Raw genomic sequence first — 17,308 nt, forward strand, 5'->3', positions numbered from 1 at the left:
ATACATAAAATTCTTTTAATGCTACTGAGAGAAGATGATAAAAGACTTTATTAATTTGTATTTCCCATTCCAAGTTTTGCTGAAGGCTAAAGCACTGGAGTCCAGCTGAAGGGTCAGTGTTTGGGGGGACAGGCAAGGTCCATGGGGTGCACTGCCTTTCTATAAGCTTTGCTTTTAATAGAATCCTTCATTCTGCTTTCCAAACCAACACAGTTTTCCAGACCTAGCAAAATCTCATCTTTATTTGGGACTTGTTCTTTTCTTTTTAAAAACAAGATCTAGCACAATATTTAAACCCAATACACATAGTCCACACAGAAATGTACAAGAAAAAATCCTCAGATGTGGTATTTTAACACCAATTTTAATCCCATACTTTTAGAATTCTCATCAAGATCACTGTGTCTGCAAATTACACATTGTACACAGCAGTACAGACAGTGTTTGATTTAAGAAGATCAGTTACTTCCTTAATCCCTCAATAAAACCTCACTTCTGCATGCAAGAGTGAGTTTGTTTGCACTCAATTTTTAGGTGCAGTGAACCTGTCAAGTGGCATTTTACATTAAAATAAAAAGAATCACATGAAGCTATGAGGAAGGGCATATCAGATCTAGCAAAAATAACCTTCTATGGAGGAGAGTGACAGGCTGGCTGAGGTGACACCTTCCAAAGCCTCTGAGCTGCTGGCAGACTCTGTCCTTAGCAGTGTTGGCAGGTATAGAATGAAAAAAGCATTATTATCACAGATATATAGAAATATGCACTGTTACAGCCAATGATCCATGTAAATTAAGAGAATTTTCTTATTCTTGGTTCTATTTTTGACCCTTCAGCGCTGCTCTGCATCTTCCTCTAGACCCTCTACAGCATCAGGTTTTGGAGACCAATACCAACCCAACTACCAAAAAAAGAAAATCTTTAATCTGATCTATTTAATGCTCTCCACAAAGATTTCCATATTTGCAGCACACAGAGCATAAACTCTGCCTTACAGAGAATTTTATAGTGCATTTCTTCTCCTTTTACAGTGCATTTCTTCTTCAGCAGTCAGTCTCAAACATCATGAGGAATAATGTTTTATCTTTTGATGTTAGGAAGAAGACAGTATGTTTCCACTGGTGGGGGACAGAAGCTAGAGTATGTGATGAAAAAATCAAGTTCTCTGGTATATTCAAACTCTATTTTTTTTAATTACAGTGTATTGAAAACCAGGCTCTATTGTTTTATTCAAATATCGTGTTAGGAAATGAACAATACACAAGCAAACCATTGTACTTAGGACGTGTCACAAGCTTTTTATACAGATTCACAGTGATAAATAGATAAAAAGACATTGCTTTTGATCTATACCAGATATTTAGGAAGAATACAAAGTGCAGCTTTTTAATATTATACAGTCTCACCTAGAGGTGCTTCACCAGAAGTCTGGCACATAAACAGCTTCTTTTTGAAAACAGAAGTTTCCAAAGCATGCCAAGCACTAGAATGGCTCCATCCAGACCACTGGGACAGAGCTGTGGGCACAGGCTCCTCTCAGTGTCCATTCCCACCTTCGGAGAGGATCCGTGAGGGCTCTGTGTACTTTGCTGTCATCAGGTAGAAGAGAGCAGGGGCAGGTACCAAGGCAAGCAAAGGCAGGTCCTGCTCAAGCTTATCCAGCTTGGAGATGGAGATGATTCCATAGGCATGAAGCAACCAGTGGCTGAAGAGGACAACGAGCCTTTTCTTCCTCACCAGCAGATCCTTGAAAAACTTGGAAAATAAACACAACATCCTGTTAGCATTCAGCACCTGAAATTTAAGAGGTGTGACAGGTAGAGCATAAAAAGCACATGAAGCCTCCTGGGTTTGAGCCCTCCCAGCACACAGCCAGTTTCTCAGTGCACCATCAGAGGGAATCCTCACATGAGATTCCTCCAGCCAGGAGGGGAAGGGATAAAAGAAAAAATGTAAATGTAAAATGATAAAGAAGAAATGTAAAATACACCACTGAGAAAAGGCAAGAGACAAAGTGGTCTCTGCTCGCTCAAGTCTTTTTTACTCTGAGTTTTAACACAGGAAACATGTTTACCCACCTCCACTTCAGAAGCAGACAAGTACACAGCCAGTGTAACCAAAGAGAGCACCAGGATGATGTATGGGAAGGCATAATCTAAAGGCAAACGTGCAACATGTTAGCAGGCAAAAAATGGCACAGCTTATCCTCCAGCAGAGAGAGTTTTTCCACAGGTGTGGAGCAAACTGAGCTACTCCAGCTGTCTCTTAGCATGGCCCCACACAAGCACAGCAGTGAGGGTCAGCCAAGCACAACCCTTCAGCTGCTCCCCCTGAGGTGTTCTGCTGTTTCTCAGTGGGGTTATTAAACACTTACAGCACGAATTGAGAAAGGCACATAATGAGGAAAGCAGTCAGGCTGAGTGGAGATTTGGTGGCACCTCTCCAAATGTGACAAGAATGCTGGAAGCTAAACCAAAAATAGCCAGTCTCCTCAAATTTACACTGAAATCCAGCTCTGAAATCAGACAAACTCTGCCTTAGCAAGAAGTGCAACTAGCTCACTCTGAAGTACTTTCCCCTCACACCCCCTCTATTCATTTTTGGGAAAGGGACAGTCTCTAGCAGCACTGGCTGAGGCAAAGCAGGAGCCTGGTGAGGACAGAGCTCCTAACGAGCAACCTTTCCAGGTGAAACTCCTCAAAATAACCCTAAACAATATCCTTATTCCCAAAGCAGTATTTCCCTTCCTTCTCTCCCATTTATAGGTGTGTTCAGGAGTGTTTTTAGGAGAGAACTCACAGAGGAGGCCTCCTCCCACAGCCTGCAGCACGGTGAGGATGGGGAAGAAGTAGAGTGCTGCATAAATGCTTTTGAACCGGTCAGATCTTCCCAGACCACAGGCAATCTTCTTAACCAGGAGAGGCCGAAGCAGCATCATCAACACGAGACAGAAGGCGTAGTAGATAAACACGATGGTGTACCTGGAGGAAAAAACCAAAGAGTTCCTTAAAATGTGCAGTTTTCTCAAGGAGATTCTGGTCACAACTAAGGAATTTGGGGTTAGTGAATTCTAAGGACTTTATAGGCAAAAGTTGTAAACACAGAATGATGGGTTCACGTTTCCTTAGGGGTAACAGTCAAGATGTTTCCTTTCCAAGGAAAGGAAAGCAAAAAGAAAAAAAGAAGTTTTAAGCTACATAGTGACAGGATGAGAGGACATAGTCTCAAGAAGCACATGGGGAGGTTCAGGTTGGACATCAGGAGGAATTTCTTCACAAAAAGGGTGATCAGACACTGGAATGGGCTGTCCAGGGAGGTGATGGAGTCACCATCTCCTGAGTTGTTTAAGCAAAGACTGGAAATGGCACTCAGTGCCGTGGTGGTGTTGGGCCATGGGTTGGACTCAATGCCACCAGAGGTCTTTTCCAACTAAACTGTGTGACAGCCTGGGCTGTGCCACTTCCTACCATTCCTCAGAGAGTCACTAAGTGTTGCTAAACCCCTGTAAAACAGCTCAATGCATAAAAGACTCCGGGGATTGATTGTCATTGATCCCAGCTCTACCTGAACACCTTTGGCAGCTTCGAGGAGAGGCAGGGACAGAAACCCAGCTGTACAAGAGGCAGGGGCAGGCAGGAGCATGAACCCTTCACACTCACAGGGGGCACAGGGGAACCCTGCACACTCACAGGGGTTACAGGAACCCTTCACACTCACAGGGGGCACAGGGGAACCCTTCACACTCACAGGGGGTACAGGGGAACCCCCCCATACTCACAGGGGGCACAGGAACCCCTCACACTCACAGGGGGTACACAGGGGAACCCTGCACACTCACAGGGGGCACAGGAACCCCTCACACTCACAGGGGGCACACAAGAACCCTTCACACTCACAGGAGTGCACAGGAGAACCCTGCACACTCACAGGAGTGCACAGGAACCCTTCACACTCACAGGGGGCACAGGGGAACCCCTCACACTCACAGGGGTACAGGGGAACCCTTCACACTCACAGGGGGTACAGGGGAACCCTGCACACTCACAGGGGGCACAGGGGAACCCTGCACACTCACAGGGGGCACAGGGGAACCCTGCACACTCACAGGGAGGACAGGGGAACCCTTCACACTCACAGGGGGTACAGGGGAACCCTGCACACTCACAGGGGGCACAGAAACCCCTCACACTCACAGGGGGTGCACAGGAACCCTGCACACTCACAGGGGGCACAGGGGAACCCCTCACACTCACAGGGGGTACAGGGGAACCCTGCACACTCACAGGGGGGACACAGGAACCCTTCACACTCACAGGGGGCACAGGGGAACCCCTCACACTCACAGGGGGACACAGGAACCCTGCACACTCACAGGGGGACACAGGAACCCCTCACACTCACAGGGGGTGCACAGGAACCCTTCACACTCACAGGGGGTACAGGGGAGCCCTGCCCACTCACAGGGCACACAGGAACCCCTCACACTCACAGGGGGTACAGGGGAGCCCTGCACACTCACAGGGCACACAGGAACCCCTCACACTCACAGCGGGTACACGGCCTCGTGGGTGCAGTGCACTGTGGTGATGTAGTCGGGGCTGGGGTTGTAGAGCATGGTGTACCAGTCCGAGAGCTTCTTGACCCTGCAGGAGCGGATGTGCAGGGAGCCCAGGGGGTCGCTGAGCAGCAGCGTCACCACGGCGGCCGCGCCGCACTCCAGCAGCGCCGTCAGGTGCTGCAGCAGCGCGCTGGAGCTGCGGGACAACACACGGTCACTGCCACAGGGGCACCACGTTAGCCCTGTCAAGCTCTAAAGGAGGAAATGATGCCTTAAGTTTCAGCTTTTGTGTTTTTCAGACTCTGTGCTGCCTAGGGGTGCAGTTCTGTCCTCACACTCAGCTCTCTTCACAGAGCAGGGAGACAAAACAAATCCTTTTCCTGCTGGAGACCAAGGACAACAGGTACAAGCTTCAGGCCCAAAAGCACAAACAACAGTGGGCTAAAGGTAGAAAACAAGAAGGATGTGACTTCATAATCTGAAGCTGTAATTGGACAATTAAACCCCAATATGCAAATGGACCAAAACTTATAAAAGTATGTCAGACCTCGTGACCAGTTGTCTATTTTTTGACCATTTTGGGTCCGTTTTGTGACCATTTTGGGTCCACCTGGGGTGTAGCCCTGGCCAGGCTCTTGTACCACCCAACATGTACCCTTACAGGCCCTTCAATAAATCCCTACTTTATTCTCCAGCTCTGTCCAGTCTCTGTCCCAGGTCAGCCTTCCCAAGGCATCACCAACTCCTGGCAAATCCCAACACGTACTGGAAAGAGGAGGCCTGGGCAGGGCAGAGCCTTCCACAGAGTTAAAATCCTCTCAGTGTGGAAACTCTTTGGCAATCTCAGATGATTCAGTGTGCAAAAGAACAGAGCAGTGAGGGTAACCCACCACATCTCACAAGGGGTGACATTGCTACATGTGATAGAAGCACAATTTCCAAAGCTGCAGGTTCTTGGTGAAGATTGTAACTGTTCAAATATTAAATATTCCCAGCCCCCTATCTTCTCACAGAATCACAGAATGATCTGGGTTAGAAGGGCTTTAAAGACTATCCAGTTCCAACCCCCTGCCATGGACAGGGACAGTTCAGTACACTCCAGAGCCATCACTTCTAGAAAATCTTCAGTCTAACACCTAATGGCCACATGCAGCTGAGGATTTAAACCTCTTTTTTACAGAACTTCTCTGATGCAAAGGCCACAGCAGCTCTGCCATCAAGACCCAAACCCAGAATACATATTCCTAAAGAGAAAACTCAAACCCATCCTCTTACTGCACTTACATCCACTTACCCTGCTGACACTGACCCAGGAGAGAGGGGATGGTACAACCTCCTGCTTCTGTCTGCTGGGAAACCAAATCCAGCCCAAACTGCCAGATGGGCTGTGCACAGCCATATTAAAGAGGTACAGACCATGCCCTGAGGGCAGTGACTGGAAAAGGTGACCTGCAGGACCCTTACAGTTGTAAATAAACCCTCCTACAACTGCTCTAAACTTCTGTGCAACCATATCAGCTCAATCAACAACAAGGGTGGATGGGGCTCTGAACAACCAGGTCTACAGAAAGGTGTCCCTGCCCATGAGAGAGATGGAACTGGATGATCTTTAAAGCTCCCCCCAACCCAAATCCAGTCTAGGATTCTAAGAACTCCTGGACAGTTCAGTTCAGCCTCTCAGACTGATCACTCCTGAACAAAAGATTTCAAATTTTAAACAGCTCATGAGGAAACAGGGTACACAAACCTCTTCTTTCCAGAATACCACTCAATAAAGAACCAGTGTAAAACCAGGGGCAACATGGCCATGAAGCCGAGGTACAGCCAGTCATAGCGGTCTGGAGATCCCACACACTCCCGGCAGATTTTGTTGTCATCCGTCCTTTGGCCTCTAGGACACACCTACAGAAGGCAGAGGTTGTATTTAGAATCCCACTGCCAGCAGCAAATCACTGCAGCTAATGGAAAAAGAGCTTGAAGCAGTACGGGGCAAGACATTGATCAGGTTTGTAAAGAGATGAAACAATACCCCCGGTAATTTCTCAATTTACACTTGCTCTCTCTGACTCTTCTTTTATAATATAAACAAGGGTGAAGCATGATTAAAAGCCTTCATGCAAGCCTCCATTTTCCCGTGCTGCTGTCACACCACTCCCTTTCACCTCAGCTCCCTCATCAGGCTGCTCACAGCCACTGTTCCCAGTTCCCTGCTTCCCTTTTATCCCACCTTCCCTGGATCTCGCCCTCCCTTAGCGCTCCCATAAACCCGGCGTGCACAGTGCCTTATTTCAGCCCAGCTCTCCACGTCATTCGTTCTGTTCCGGGTTTCCCAGCCCTGCAGTCAGCTCGGGCTCGGTACCGAGCCTCCCGCAGCTCCCGTGCGGGCCGGGGGGCTCCGGGCCCCGCAGGCCCCGCCGCCCACACCGCGCCGGGCCTGCACTCACCCCGCAGTCCCCGTAGGTCTCCACGGAGCCGTTCACCGACAGCACGGTCCTGCCGCAGTACAGCCCGAGGCAGGCGGGCTGGATGTCCACAGCTGCGGGGAGAGCGCGGGCCGCGTTACCGGGAGAGGCGCCGAACGCCAGTCCCGGCCCGCTCCCGCCGCTGACAACGCCTTCAACCCCATGCACACCCCCACCGTCATTCCCAGCCCCGTCCCGGTGCCCCATCCCGGCCCGTCCTACCGGCGCGGAACATCGCGGTAACCCAGCAACCGCGGCCCGGGACTTCCGCCGCGGCACTTCCGCTTCCGCCGCGGGTCGGCTCCACCCGGGAACGAGGGCGCGGGAACACGCAAGGGGCGGGGCCTAACGCGGGGCGTGGTTACTTTCCACGGGCGTGTCTGTGGGCGGGGCTTAAATCGGATGGGCGTGAGGTGGGCGCGGCCTCACTGGGGCCGTGGGGGCGTGGTCTGCCGTTTATGGGCGTGGACTGTTCGTGGGCGTGGTCTATGTGGGTGTGGCCTGTGGCGCGGGCGCGCCCCGGCGGTGCGGGCGCGATGGCGGCGCGGGGCGGCGGTGACAGTGACAGTGGCGGTGACAGAGCGGGACGGGCGCTGCCGCCGCACTCGCCCTCCGGCGCGGTGCTGCAGACGGTGGAGATGCACACGGGCGGCGAGCCGCTGCGCATCATCCCGCGGCTGGAGGCGGCGGAGCGGGCGGCGGCGGCGGGGCTGTCGCTGCTGTCGCTGCGGCGGGAGATGGCGGCCGGGCAGGACCACGTGCGGCGGGCGCTGATGCACGAACCGCGCGGCCACGCCGGCATGTACGGGGCCGTGGTGGTGCGCGGCGGGGCGGCCGCGGAGGGCGCGCACCTGGCCGTGCTGTTCCTGCACTGCGCCGGCTACAGCGCCATGTGCGGCCACGCCGTGCTGGCCCTCGGCCGCTTCGCCCTCGACTACGGGCTGGTGCCGGCGCCCAGCCGGCCCGAGACCGCCGTCCGCCTGCGCTGCCCCTGCGGGCCTGTCACCGCCTTCGTGCCCTGGGACGGCCGCCGCAGCGGCAACCCCGTGCGCTTCCACAGCGTGCCCGCCTTCGCTGCCGCCACCGGTGGGGCCCGCGGGCTCGGTGGGGAGGATGGTGGTGGCCGTGCAGGCGTTGGGGGGTGGTGGCCTGGCTGAGGGGCCAGTGATAATCACCTCCCTCGTTCCACTGTTCTTCAGCACCAGGGATGCTCTGAGGTGCCATAACAGTACTCAGGTTATCATCCCCGTCCACTGCCCTCGCGTGCAGCTGGGTTCCTTCACTCCGTGTTCAAGCCCGTGGCTCAGCAGTTTTGCCTCCTCACCTTCTTCCCTTTCTCTGCTCAGACTTGGCCGTTGATGTCCCTGGCCATGGGAAGGTGGTGGTTGACATTGGCTACGGTGGCACTTTCTATGCCTTCCTCAGCGCCGAGCAGCTGGGCCTCAATGTGTGCTCCTCAGAGACCAGAGAGCTCGTCAGGGCAGCGAGCGCAGTGACGGAAGCGGTGAAGAAACAGGTATGGATGAGCACTGTGGTATCCCAGCGTGTTCCCTTTGAGGTGACTGCACTAGTCTGAGACGCTCAGGATGGTGGGAGAGTCCCATCCTCCTGAAATGTTGAATTTCAGTCTCTACAAGGACGTGAGAAGGACCCTTCCTGCTTCTCTCTGAAGCAGAGGTGGAAATGCACCAATGTGGCCTTATCCCTTTTGGTCTCTCAGGGAAGCTGCACTGCCCACACTGCTGCTGTTGTGTGCATTTGTGACCCTCTCTGTGCTGTTCCCAGTTCAAGCTCCATCACCCTGAGAGTGAAGACCTGGCTTTCCTCTACGGCACCATACTGACAGATGGGAAAGATGCCTTCAGCGAGGAGCCCACCACCAACATCTGTGTGTTTGCAGATGAACAGGTACAGAAGCAGGCTCTTCTCAGGCACAAGAGGCACCACAGTTGTCCCTTTGTCCCTTAGACCCACTGCAAAGAAGAGACATTCTGATGTTCTGATTCTTAGTCTGGGCAGTGATTGCTTGTGTTGCTGTCATGTCTCTGGAGAGCCAAGTGTCGATGCACATGTTCTGGTGTTGTTCCTAAGAGCAGGAATACTTCTGCACACCTTAGATGGTGGCATTTTAAAAAGGTTCATATCCAAAACCTGTTGATTGGAATTCTCCAGGAGTTCAGGGGCTGAGACAGGATAGTACATGTCCCTAAAGATCCAGGGAACATCTGCTGGGGATGAACAACAGGAGAGAAATGGGGTGTTAAAATTCTGTTCTTGTCTGTAGTGCATAAGGTATCACATAAATGGCAGAGGAAGTTTTAGTTGGACTTCCCAGCAGAGAGGAGTGTGGAGCACTGGGACAGGTCACCTCAGAAGCTGGCCAACACTGTATTTTTGGAGATTTTAAAAACCAGGCGGGCCAGGAGTCCCCTCAGCATAAGGAGAACCAGTCTTGCCTTGAGGAGTGAGAACGGGGCAGGTGGCCTCAGCCCCTCTCAGTCCATTTGAGACGATGCTGGGAAGATTGCAAGTGCTCCTAAATAGTCTCAGTGTTTATTGCATCATCCATCCCTAACTGTACCAAAGCCAACCACAGTCCAGAAGTAACCCAAACCTGCTTCTTTTTTCTATCTCAGTTGTGATGTGTCTGGATTCTCTACAAAATGCTCAGTCGGAGGGGTTTCCAGCAAGTGCAGTGTGAAGGTGGCAGAGAGAACCGAGGGGAGCAATCTCATTCTGTATTAAACCCCAGAATCTCGAGCTGGTTCATCTCTTGTGCTGCAGGTTGACCGGAGTCCCACGGGTTCGGGGGTGACAGCTCGCATTGCCCTGCAGTACCACAAGGGACTCATCCAGCTGGAGCAGAGCAGGACCTTCCGCAGCAGCACCACAGGCTCCCTGTTCACTGGCAAGGCAGTGAGGGCAAGTGGCTTGTGCTGGACGTTCCCCCCATCTCAAGGGCTGCTGGAAATGTCCCCAGTGGGGAAGCAGAAAAGCCTTTCTGTGCCTGGGGAAGGGTGTAGGGAAGGAGGGAGGTGACTGTGGATCTTGCCCTCCCACAAACCTGGCACTTCAAGGATTTTAGGACCTTGTGTTGTGTGGCTGCTGCACAGTTTGGGATGGACCAGGGGAGGGCAGAGCACTTGGGGAGGAGTGTCTGCACAAATGCCAGGTGGCACTGGAATTCTGTGGGGTTGGGAGAGTGAAGACCCTTCTGTTGCCTCCATCCTCATCCTTATCCCTCTGCAGGAAGCCAAATTTGGGAACTACAACGCTGTCATTGTGGAAGTCTCAGGAGAAGCCTTTTACACTGGCACAGCCACCTTCACTGTCGAAGAGGAGGACTCCCTGAAACACGGCTTCTTCTTCAAGTGACCCGAGCCACGGGTGGTGGCAAAATCCCACTGATGGTGCTGCACTTCTCCTGCCCATGAATTTCTGTTTTTCTTCTCCACATGTTGCAACAGGAAGATCCTTGGGTGGTGTGACAGCATTTGTCACATTTCAGGATAACAGGCTTGTTGCACCTTAGCATACTCGGTGCACTGTGATTAGCATATATGAGCTACTCTGAGAAGCTGTAGTATTTTTCTTCCCAATAATTTACAAAAAACTGAGCTGATCTTGGAGAGCTGCCTTCAAATTTATGTGCCTTCGCTATGTCTGCAAATTATGAATATCAAAAGTAGATTTCTATTAAATGCCAGCTGAAAACTCTCTCATTTTCCTTGTTTTCATTCCAGAGCTCATTTGCTGGATTCTGCTGAGTATGTCATGACTCTGGGTTTGAGTTGCTACCTCTTGTTGCCTCCTGCTCAGCCAGCTGTACTGCTCTGTCTCATGCCCCAACTTCCCTGCTCAGTCTGTCCAGACAACCCCTTCCTCACTCATTTTTCCCATCCCAGGGCTGGAGGCAGATATTTGATCAGAATTTCCTGTGTTCCTGTTGAGTGCCCATGTTGTGCTGCTTCCCTCTCTTGCTTATCTTGGACCACTGGCTGCAAATACCCTGTGGTTAACTTTCAACAGGAGCAGCTGTTTGAAGGTCTGAGCCACTATGACCTTTGACTGCTAATTATTTACTGATTTTGTCCCAGTCCAGGGGCAGCAGAGTGCAGTCAGTGCTAGATTTTCCAGAGTCCCTCCAAGGAAAAAATAAGCGTTTGCAGTGACGGGAGCAGAGCTTCAGACCTCTGGTGGCCTGTCACTTCCACTGTGTCCCTGGACAAAGCGGTGCTTGTTAAATGAAGACACTCATGGAAGGAACTGGCACTTGTTAAAATGAGACATGAAAATGAGAATGATCATCTCATGGAAGCTCATGAGGCAGACAGGAGAAAGTCATACTGGTGAACTTAGAGAAGGTTGGCATAGAAAAGCTGGGAGGAATTTCTTCTGTCAGCTTGAAAATAACTCTGTAGCAGGAGGAAATAAAAATCCCCTGATCTATGCAACTGCTGTGCTGCCAATAGAGGTTTTTTAGGGTGGTGTCCGAGGCTCTTGCTCCCAGCTTTCCTGTAACCCCCTTGTAAATCCCATAGAGCCTCTTGTCCAGGAGAACAAGAAGTGACACACAGATCCTCTGTGCTTGCAGGAGCACACTCTTCCATGTGTTTTCTCCTGGGCATCTCCCTTCTGATCACCCCTGCAGCCTGGCTCCTGGGAAAGAGCTGGGACAGCAAGTCACAAAGCCAAGCACAGGATATTTGGGGGTTCTGCAGGGATTAATTGGGATGCATCCTTCATTATCAATTCTCTACCCCCATCCCTAAAAAAATTTTCAGGTAGAGGCAGGCAGCTATAGCATGGATAAGAGTGGGGGAAAGGGTCCTGCTGTCCGTGTGGGGGTCCTGAACCCTAATCCTACAACTGATGATCCTTCAAGCCCCAGCCGGGGTGGTGGTCTGAGGGTAGCTGGTCCTTCGTGATGGGCTGTGCGGGGAGAGGGGCTGCAGGGGAGCAGGGATATGAGCACCCATCGGGACTCCGGGATGGGGATGATGCCGGTGTGGGCACCCATCGGGACTCCGGGATGGGGATGATGCCGGTGTGGGCACCCATGGAGACTCCGGGATGGGGATGATGCCGGTGTGGGCACCCATCGGGACTCCGGGATGGGGATGATGCCGGTGTGGGCACCCATCGGGACTCCGGGATGGGGATGATGCCGGTGTGGGCACCCATGGAGACTCCGGGATGGGGGGATGATGCCGGTGTGGGGCGCGGTCCCCCGGCCCCCCTGCTCGTCTGTAGGAGCTCCGCTCCGCCGCCCGCGGGTCCGGCCGGGCCGGGCCGGGCCGGGCCGGTTCCCCGGGCAACGGCGGCCGAGCGACGTCAGCAGCCGGGGGGGCCGGGGCGGCGGGGCTCTGCAGCCGCGGCGGGGCCGGGCCATGAGGCTGCGCATGGAGCCGGCGGCGGCCGTGCCGGGAAACCTCTCCCGCGGCGGCGGCGGCGGCAACGAGAGCGGCGGGGCGGCGGCGGCGGCGGGCGCGGCGGGCTGGTCGGCGGCGGGCGCGGCGGGCTGGTCGGCGGCGGCGCTGGCCTCGCAAGCGGCCGCGCTGCTGCTCATCTTCGCCCTCTCTGCGCTGGGCAACGGGGCCGTGGTGCTGGTGATCGCCCGGCACCGGCAGCTCCGCACGGTCACCAACGCCTTCGTGCTGTCGCTGTCGCTGTCGGAGCTGCTGGGCGCCCTGCTCTGCCTGCCGCTGGCCTTCCTCAGCCTGCTCAGCCGCCCGCCCGGCGCTTGGCTCTTCGGGCAGCGCCTGTGCCTGGCCAGCGCCGCCCTGCACGCCGGGCTGGGCATCGCCGCCACGCTCACCATGGCCCTGCTGTCCTTCGACCGCTACTGCGCCATCGTGCGCCAGCCGCGGCACAAGATGGGCCGGCGCCGCGCCGCGCAGCTGCTGGCCGCCGTGTGGCTGGCGGCGCTGGCGCTGGCCGGGCCCTGGTACGGGCTGGCGGGCGAGGCCCGGCGCGAAGCCCGGCCCGGCGCCTACCGCTGTGTCTACGTGCTGCCCTGGGGCTCGTCGCGGCTCGGGCCGCCCTACGGCGCCGCGCTCATCGTGCTCTGCTACCTGCTGCCCTTCGCCGTCATGTGCTTCTGCCACTTCAACATCTGCCGCGCCGTGCGGCTGGCCGAGAGCCGGGTGCGGCCGCTCACCACCTACGGGCACCTGCTGCGCGCCTACGGCGAGATGCGCACGGCCACCACGGTGCTCATCATGATCGTCTCCATCATCTGCTGCTGGGGGCCCTACTGCGTGCTGGGGCTGGCCGCCGCCGCCGGCCGCTTGCCCTTCTCGCCCACCATGGACGCCGTGGCCAGCGGGATGGCCTGGGCCAACGGCGCCATCAACCCGCTCATCTACGCCGCCCGCAACCCCAACATCTCGGTGCTGCTGCGGCGCAGCCGGGAGGGCGGCTACAGGACTAGGAACAACGTGGTCGCCTATCTGTCGGTGCCGGGCCGCCGGGCCGAGCCGCGGAGCCGGGCCGAGCGTGTCCGGGAGCGCTACATCAATCGGCACAGCGGGCCCCCGGGCAGCGCCTTGTCCTCCTCCAGCCCGGCCAGCGGCGGAGAGGTGGCCCTGTGGGCCTGCAAGACTCCGGCCGTGCTCTTCTGCAGGGATGGGCAGCCGGACACGCTCTCCGACGGCACCCTGAAGGCCAAAGCTGGCACTGTCGACACCAGCCTCTGAGGGACGGGGGCTGGGATGGAGGCACCTGGCCCCGGGCCTGTGTGCCTGAAGAGAGTCCTGGTGCCCGGAGCCCTTTGCCACCGGATTACCGGGAAACTGTGATGGGAGTGTGTCTCTGCTGTGTGAGCTCTGGGTTGGTGGCCTCATCTGCCAGCAGCAAGAGCTCCACAGGGAAGAGAAATCCATCCCCGGGGAAGGGAAATCCATCCTCAGGGAAGGGAAATCCACCCCCAGGGGAGGGAAATCCATCCCCAAGGAAGGGAAATCCATCCCCAGGGGAGGGAAATCCATCCCCAGGGAAGGGAAATCCATTCCCAGGGAAGGGAAATCTATCCCCAGGGAAGGGAAATCCATCCCCCTTCCTTTTCAGCAGGCCTGATGCATCAGTGACGGCCACCGAGCCCAGCCAGGGCGAGACTCAGCTACAAGAAGAGCACAGCGTTTGGACCTGCAGAACGTGCCACTGTGAAGCTCAGACACACCAAAGCCGGCTGAATGACTCTGGGAGCTGATTGTTAAGTGCCAAGAAAGCAATTGAGAGCTGAGCGCTGGCAGCTGGAAGGCACTCTGAAAACACCACACTGTGAAAACCGCATTATGGCAGGAAAATGTTGCTTTTACCCGTTGTATGTGGAAGTGCCAACAATCATAAAGTCACAGACTGTAGGACAGGCTGAAAAAGTGGCCTATTTATATATTTTTTTAATTTAAACTCTGAAGCATAACAAGAAGAGTCATTGTGAAAGGGAATATGTATGATACTGGGAGGGAAGGAGAGGAAGGTCATACCTCAGGTGTCAGAATTTCAGCAGCCTTTTCTCTTTTTTTGCAGGTACAGTCAACTTAAAATACCATGAATATGAAAAACATGAGTTCCTCAGACAGACTAAAAGGGTGTGGGTGTAAACTGTGGTGTGCACAAGATGTGTGTTTTCTTTTTGAGCTCATCCAAAGTGTCTCACATCTCCAAGGGTTTTACCATAATTAGAGGAGCTGTGTGAGAGAAGTGTCTGAAAGGAGAGGTAAAGCAATACCACGTGTTCCCTGTGTGCTCTGCAGCGTGGGAAAATGTGTATGTGCACAGAACAGATATTGTTGTATTGATGGCAGCAATCCATTGGAATACAATATTTAAAAACCAGCTGTTTGCTGTTGAAAAAAAAATGGAAAATAACACCACGGAATTTATGCGATTGCACAGCATAAATTCAAATGAATTTATCAGTGTAATCTTTTTGTTCAAGGGCCCAAAGCCTTAAATTAGTATTTTGAATCAGAAATTAAGATTTGACCTTTGTTTGTCTTTGCCAGAGTTAAGTGTGAGACAGCATTTTTCCTTGTACAGGCTTTAAAAATAGTGTTTCAGTTTTACCAGTTTTTTCAGCTGTTTGTGACACAAGTGAACACACTATCATTATTTTGTAAGTGAGACAAGAAATAAATTGTCTTCTATGCAGGAAATGAAAGTGTCTCAGCCTGGCATCATTCTCAGGCTAGCCTTGGGAAGGGAACTCCTGTAAAAAAATTGCCAGATGAATGACAGTAGAGAGACCTAATTGTTTGTGAAATTTTAATGCAGCTGGTTTCCATGCTGTAAGCATTACTGTAACTTTCTTCTCTGATGCTCCTGAAGCCCACCAGGAAAAGATCTGACCCTTGACCACTCAGCACTGCTAATTTGCCCTGCAGCTACTGGATTTTGCAGGTTGAGCAGTGTTTTCTTTCTGTTTCAGAAGGAAGCTGTGCAGAAAGCCCACAGCTCTTCTCAGGAGCTGTTTGGCAGCAGTTTGGCACTGCTGGCTCATTGGAAGGGCAGGGCAGGAATTCCTGGCACAGCTGCCCTTCCACAGCAATTCATGGCTAAGTGTAAATGGAAAGGGCTGGTTGTGAATGATGAGATTGGATTTAACTCTTAGCTGGGTGGCTGCAGATGGTAACAAGGAGATTGGTGGGGGATAATTGATAATTGGCTCTGGTCACCTTCCCTGTCCCTTCTGGCCCCACCACCCCAGCTGACTCAGGCACTGAACAACCAGTGACTCCCTCTTTTTCACACTGGTTTCCTCTTCTAGTGATTTGGTGTCCTGACCACAGGCCAGGGGAGCGTCTCTGTGGCAGTCAAGGGAAGGACTGGGGATGTCAGCACTGAGGGAGCTGCACTGGGAGTAAAAACTTTCTAGGAAAGTGGTAGTGAAGCTGCTGTAACACAGGTTTCAACATATTTTTAACAAGCTCAGGCTGGTGCATGTTAGTCTTGCATCTGAGGAATTGAAAGAGGGCAGCTGGCTGTGGTCTTGGAGGCATCACAAATTGGCACATTTCTGTGAAAAGCTAACTTGGGCTGTAGCAAGGGGAGATTGTTGACCTGATCCTTTTTGACATGGACCTGCTGCAGCTCCAGTAGAGAGCCAGCTTGTGTTTTAAAGCTGTGCCTGGCCTGTGCTCCTCATAATCACAGAATCATTTCAGTTGAAAAAGGCCTCTTGGGTCATCAAATCCCAGCACTGCCAAATCTACCACTAGCCCATGTCCCTAAGTGCCACATCTACACGTCCTTTAAATGCCTCCAGGGGCTGTGACTTTACCACTTCCCTGGGCAGTCTGTTCCAGTGTTTGGCAACATTTTCTGTGAAGATATTTTCCCTAATATCCAATTTAAACCTCTTCTGGTGAGACTTGAGGCATTTTCATCTGGTTCTGTTATTTGTTACCTGAGAGAAGAGACCAGCCCCACCTGGCTACAATCTCCCTTCAGGTAGTTTTAGAAACCTTTCAAATCTCCTTTTCTCCTGGCTAAACACTCCCTCAGCCACTCCTCATATCACAGCACTGTTGAACAAGCAAGGTATACAGGTCTCTACACCCACATTTTTAAAAGTATATTTTAAAAAATCCAACCAAATGGTCCTAAATAAACCACAAACAGCAGCAAGAGACACACACAAACCAGGCCAAAGGCTGCAGGCTGCCTGCCAAAACAGTGCTTGAAAGGCTGCTGTGTCCCAGCTCTGCTGAAGGTTGCTGCCTCTCACCCAGCACCACACAGTGGGTGAGCAGGTCTGTCCCTGCACCTCACAATGGCTCCATGTGTTCACCTGGGAGAAAGAAACCAGGGGATTAAGCCACTGTGCCACTCTAGCTCTGAAAACTCTGCCTGTGGTTGCAGCTGCTTGTTCTTGGGTGAGAAAACACTGCAGTAGGTGGCTCCTGGCCAAGCCACTATGGGATATCATCCACACATGCCCATGCTGGTGTCACCCCACTTAGAGATCCCCTTTCTCTGGGCTGAAAAACTCAGAAGGCAGGAAGACACTGATGTTTTGGACACTACAAAACTGGCTCTGAGGCTCCAACCCTCCAGCTTCTTTCCTTTTTCCTACCTCAAGAAGAGTTTGGACAAAGCAAATTGCACGAGTCTTATTTTCTCAAAGATAATGGGACATGTTTTAGCACACCAGAAATCATGTGGATTATCCTCTGCAGGATATTCAGCATAAGAGAAAGAGGAGTTCAGGTGATTTGAAGGCCAGTTCAGCCCTGGATACCAGAGACAACTTCAGTGAAAGACAAATTAAAAATGAATCTTTGGG

At 52.9% G+C, this 17,308-nt stretch overlaps 3 protein-coding genes across 3 annotated transcripts; 2 read left to right on the plus strand and 1 right to left on the minus strand.

Moving 5' to 3' along the window:
* Positions 1-213: 213 nt before the first annotated feature.
* Positions 214-7,360, minus strand: JKAMP (JNK1/MAPK8 associated membrane protein). Its single transcript, XM_063399582.1, has 7 exons — positions 7,243-7,360; positions 7,003-7,094; positions 6,306-6,460; positions 4,548-4,754; positions 2,800-2,981; positions 2,079-2,155; positions 214-1,755 (listed from the first exon to the last, which is right to left on the minus strand). The coding sequence occupies exons 1-7, from the start codon at positions 7,253-7,255 to the stop codon at positions 1,537-1,539; spliced, it is 945 nt and encodes a 314-aa protein (XP_063255652.1). The 5' UTR covers positions 7,256-7,360; the 3' UTR covers positions 214-1,536.
* A 150-nt stretch (positions 7,361-7,510) lies between these two features.
* On the plus strand, positions 7,511-10,737 carry L3HYPDH (trans-L-3-hydroxyproline dehydratase). The gene is made up of 5 exons (XM_063397380.1): positions 7,511-8,106; positions 8,367-8,536; positions 8,806-8,928; positions 9,805-9,946; positions 10,274-10,737. Exons 1-5 carry the CDS (start codon positions 7,557-7,559, stop codon positions 10,393-10,395), a joined length of 1,107 nt encoding a protein of 368 aa, XP_063253450.1. The 5' UTR covers positions 7,511-7,556; the 3' UTR covers positions 10,396-10,737.
* A 1,645-nt stretch (positions 10,738-12,382) lies between these two features.
* On the plus strand, positions 12,383-15,170 carry GPR135 (G protein-coupled receptor 135). The gene has a single exon (XM_063397381.1). The coding sequence runs from the start codon at positions 12,411-12,413 to the stop codon at positions 13,716-13,718; it is 1,308 nt and encodes a 435-aa protein (XP_063253451.1). The 5' UTR covers positions 12,383-12,410; the 3' UTR covers positions 13,719-15,170.
* The last annotated feature ends 2,138 nt before the right edge of the window (positions 15,171-17,308 follow it).

This window comes from Prinia subflava, chromosome 5 (assembly GCF_021018805.1).
Source record: "Prinia subflava isolate CZ2003 ecotype Zambia chromosome 5, Cam_Psub_1.2, whole genome shotgun sequence".
Lineage (NCBI taxonomy): Eukaryota > Metazoa > Chordata > Aves > Passeriformes > Cisticolidae > Prinia > Prinia subflava.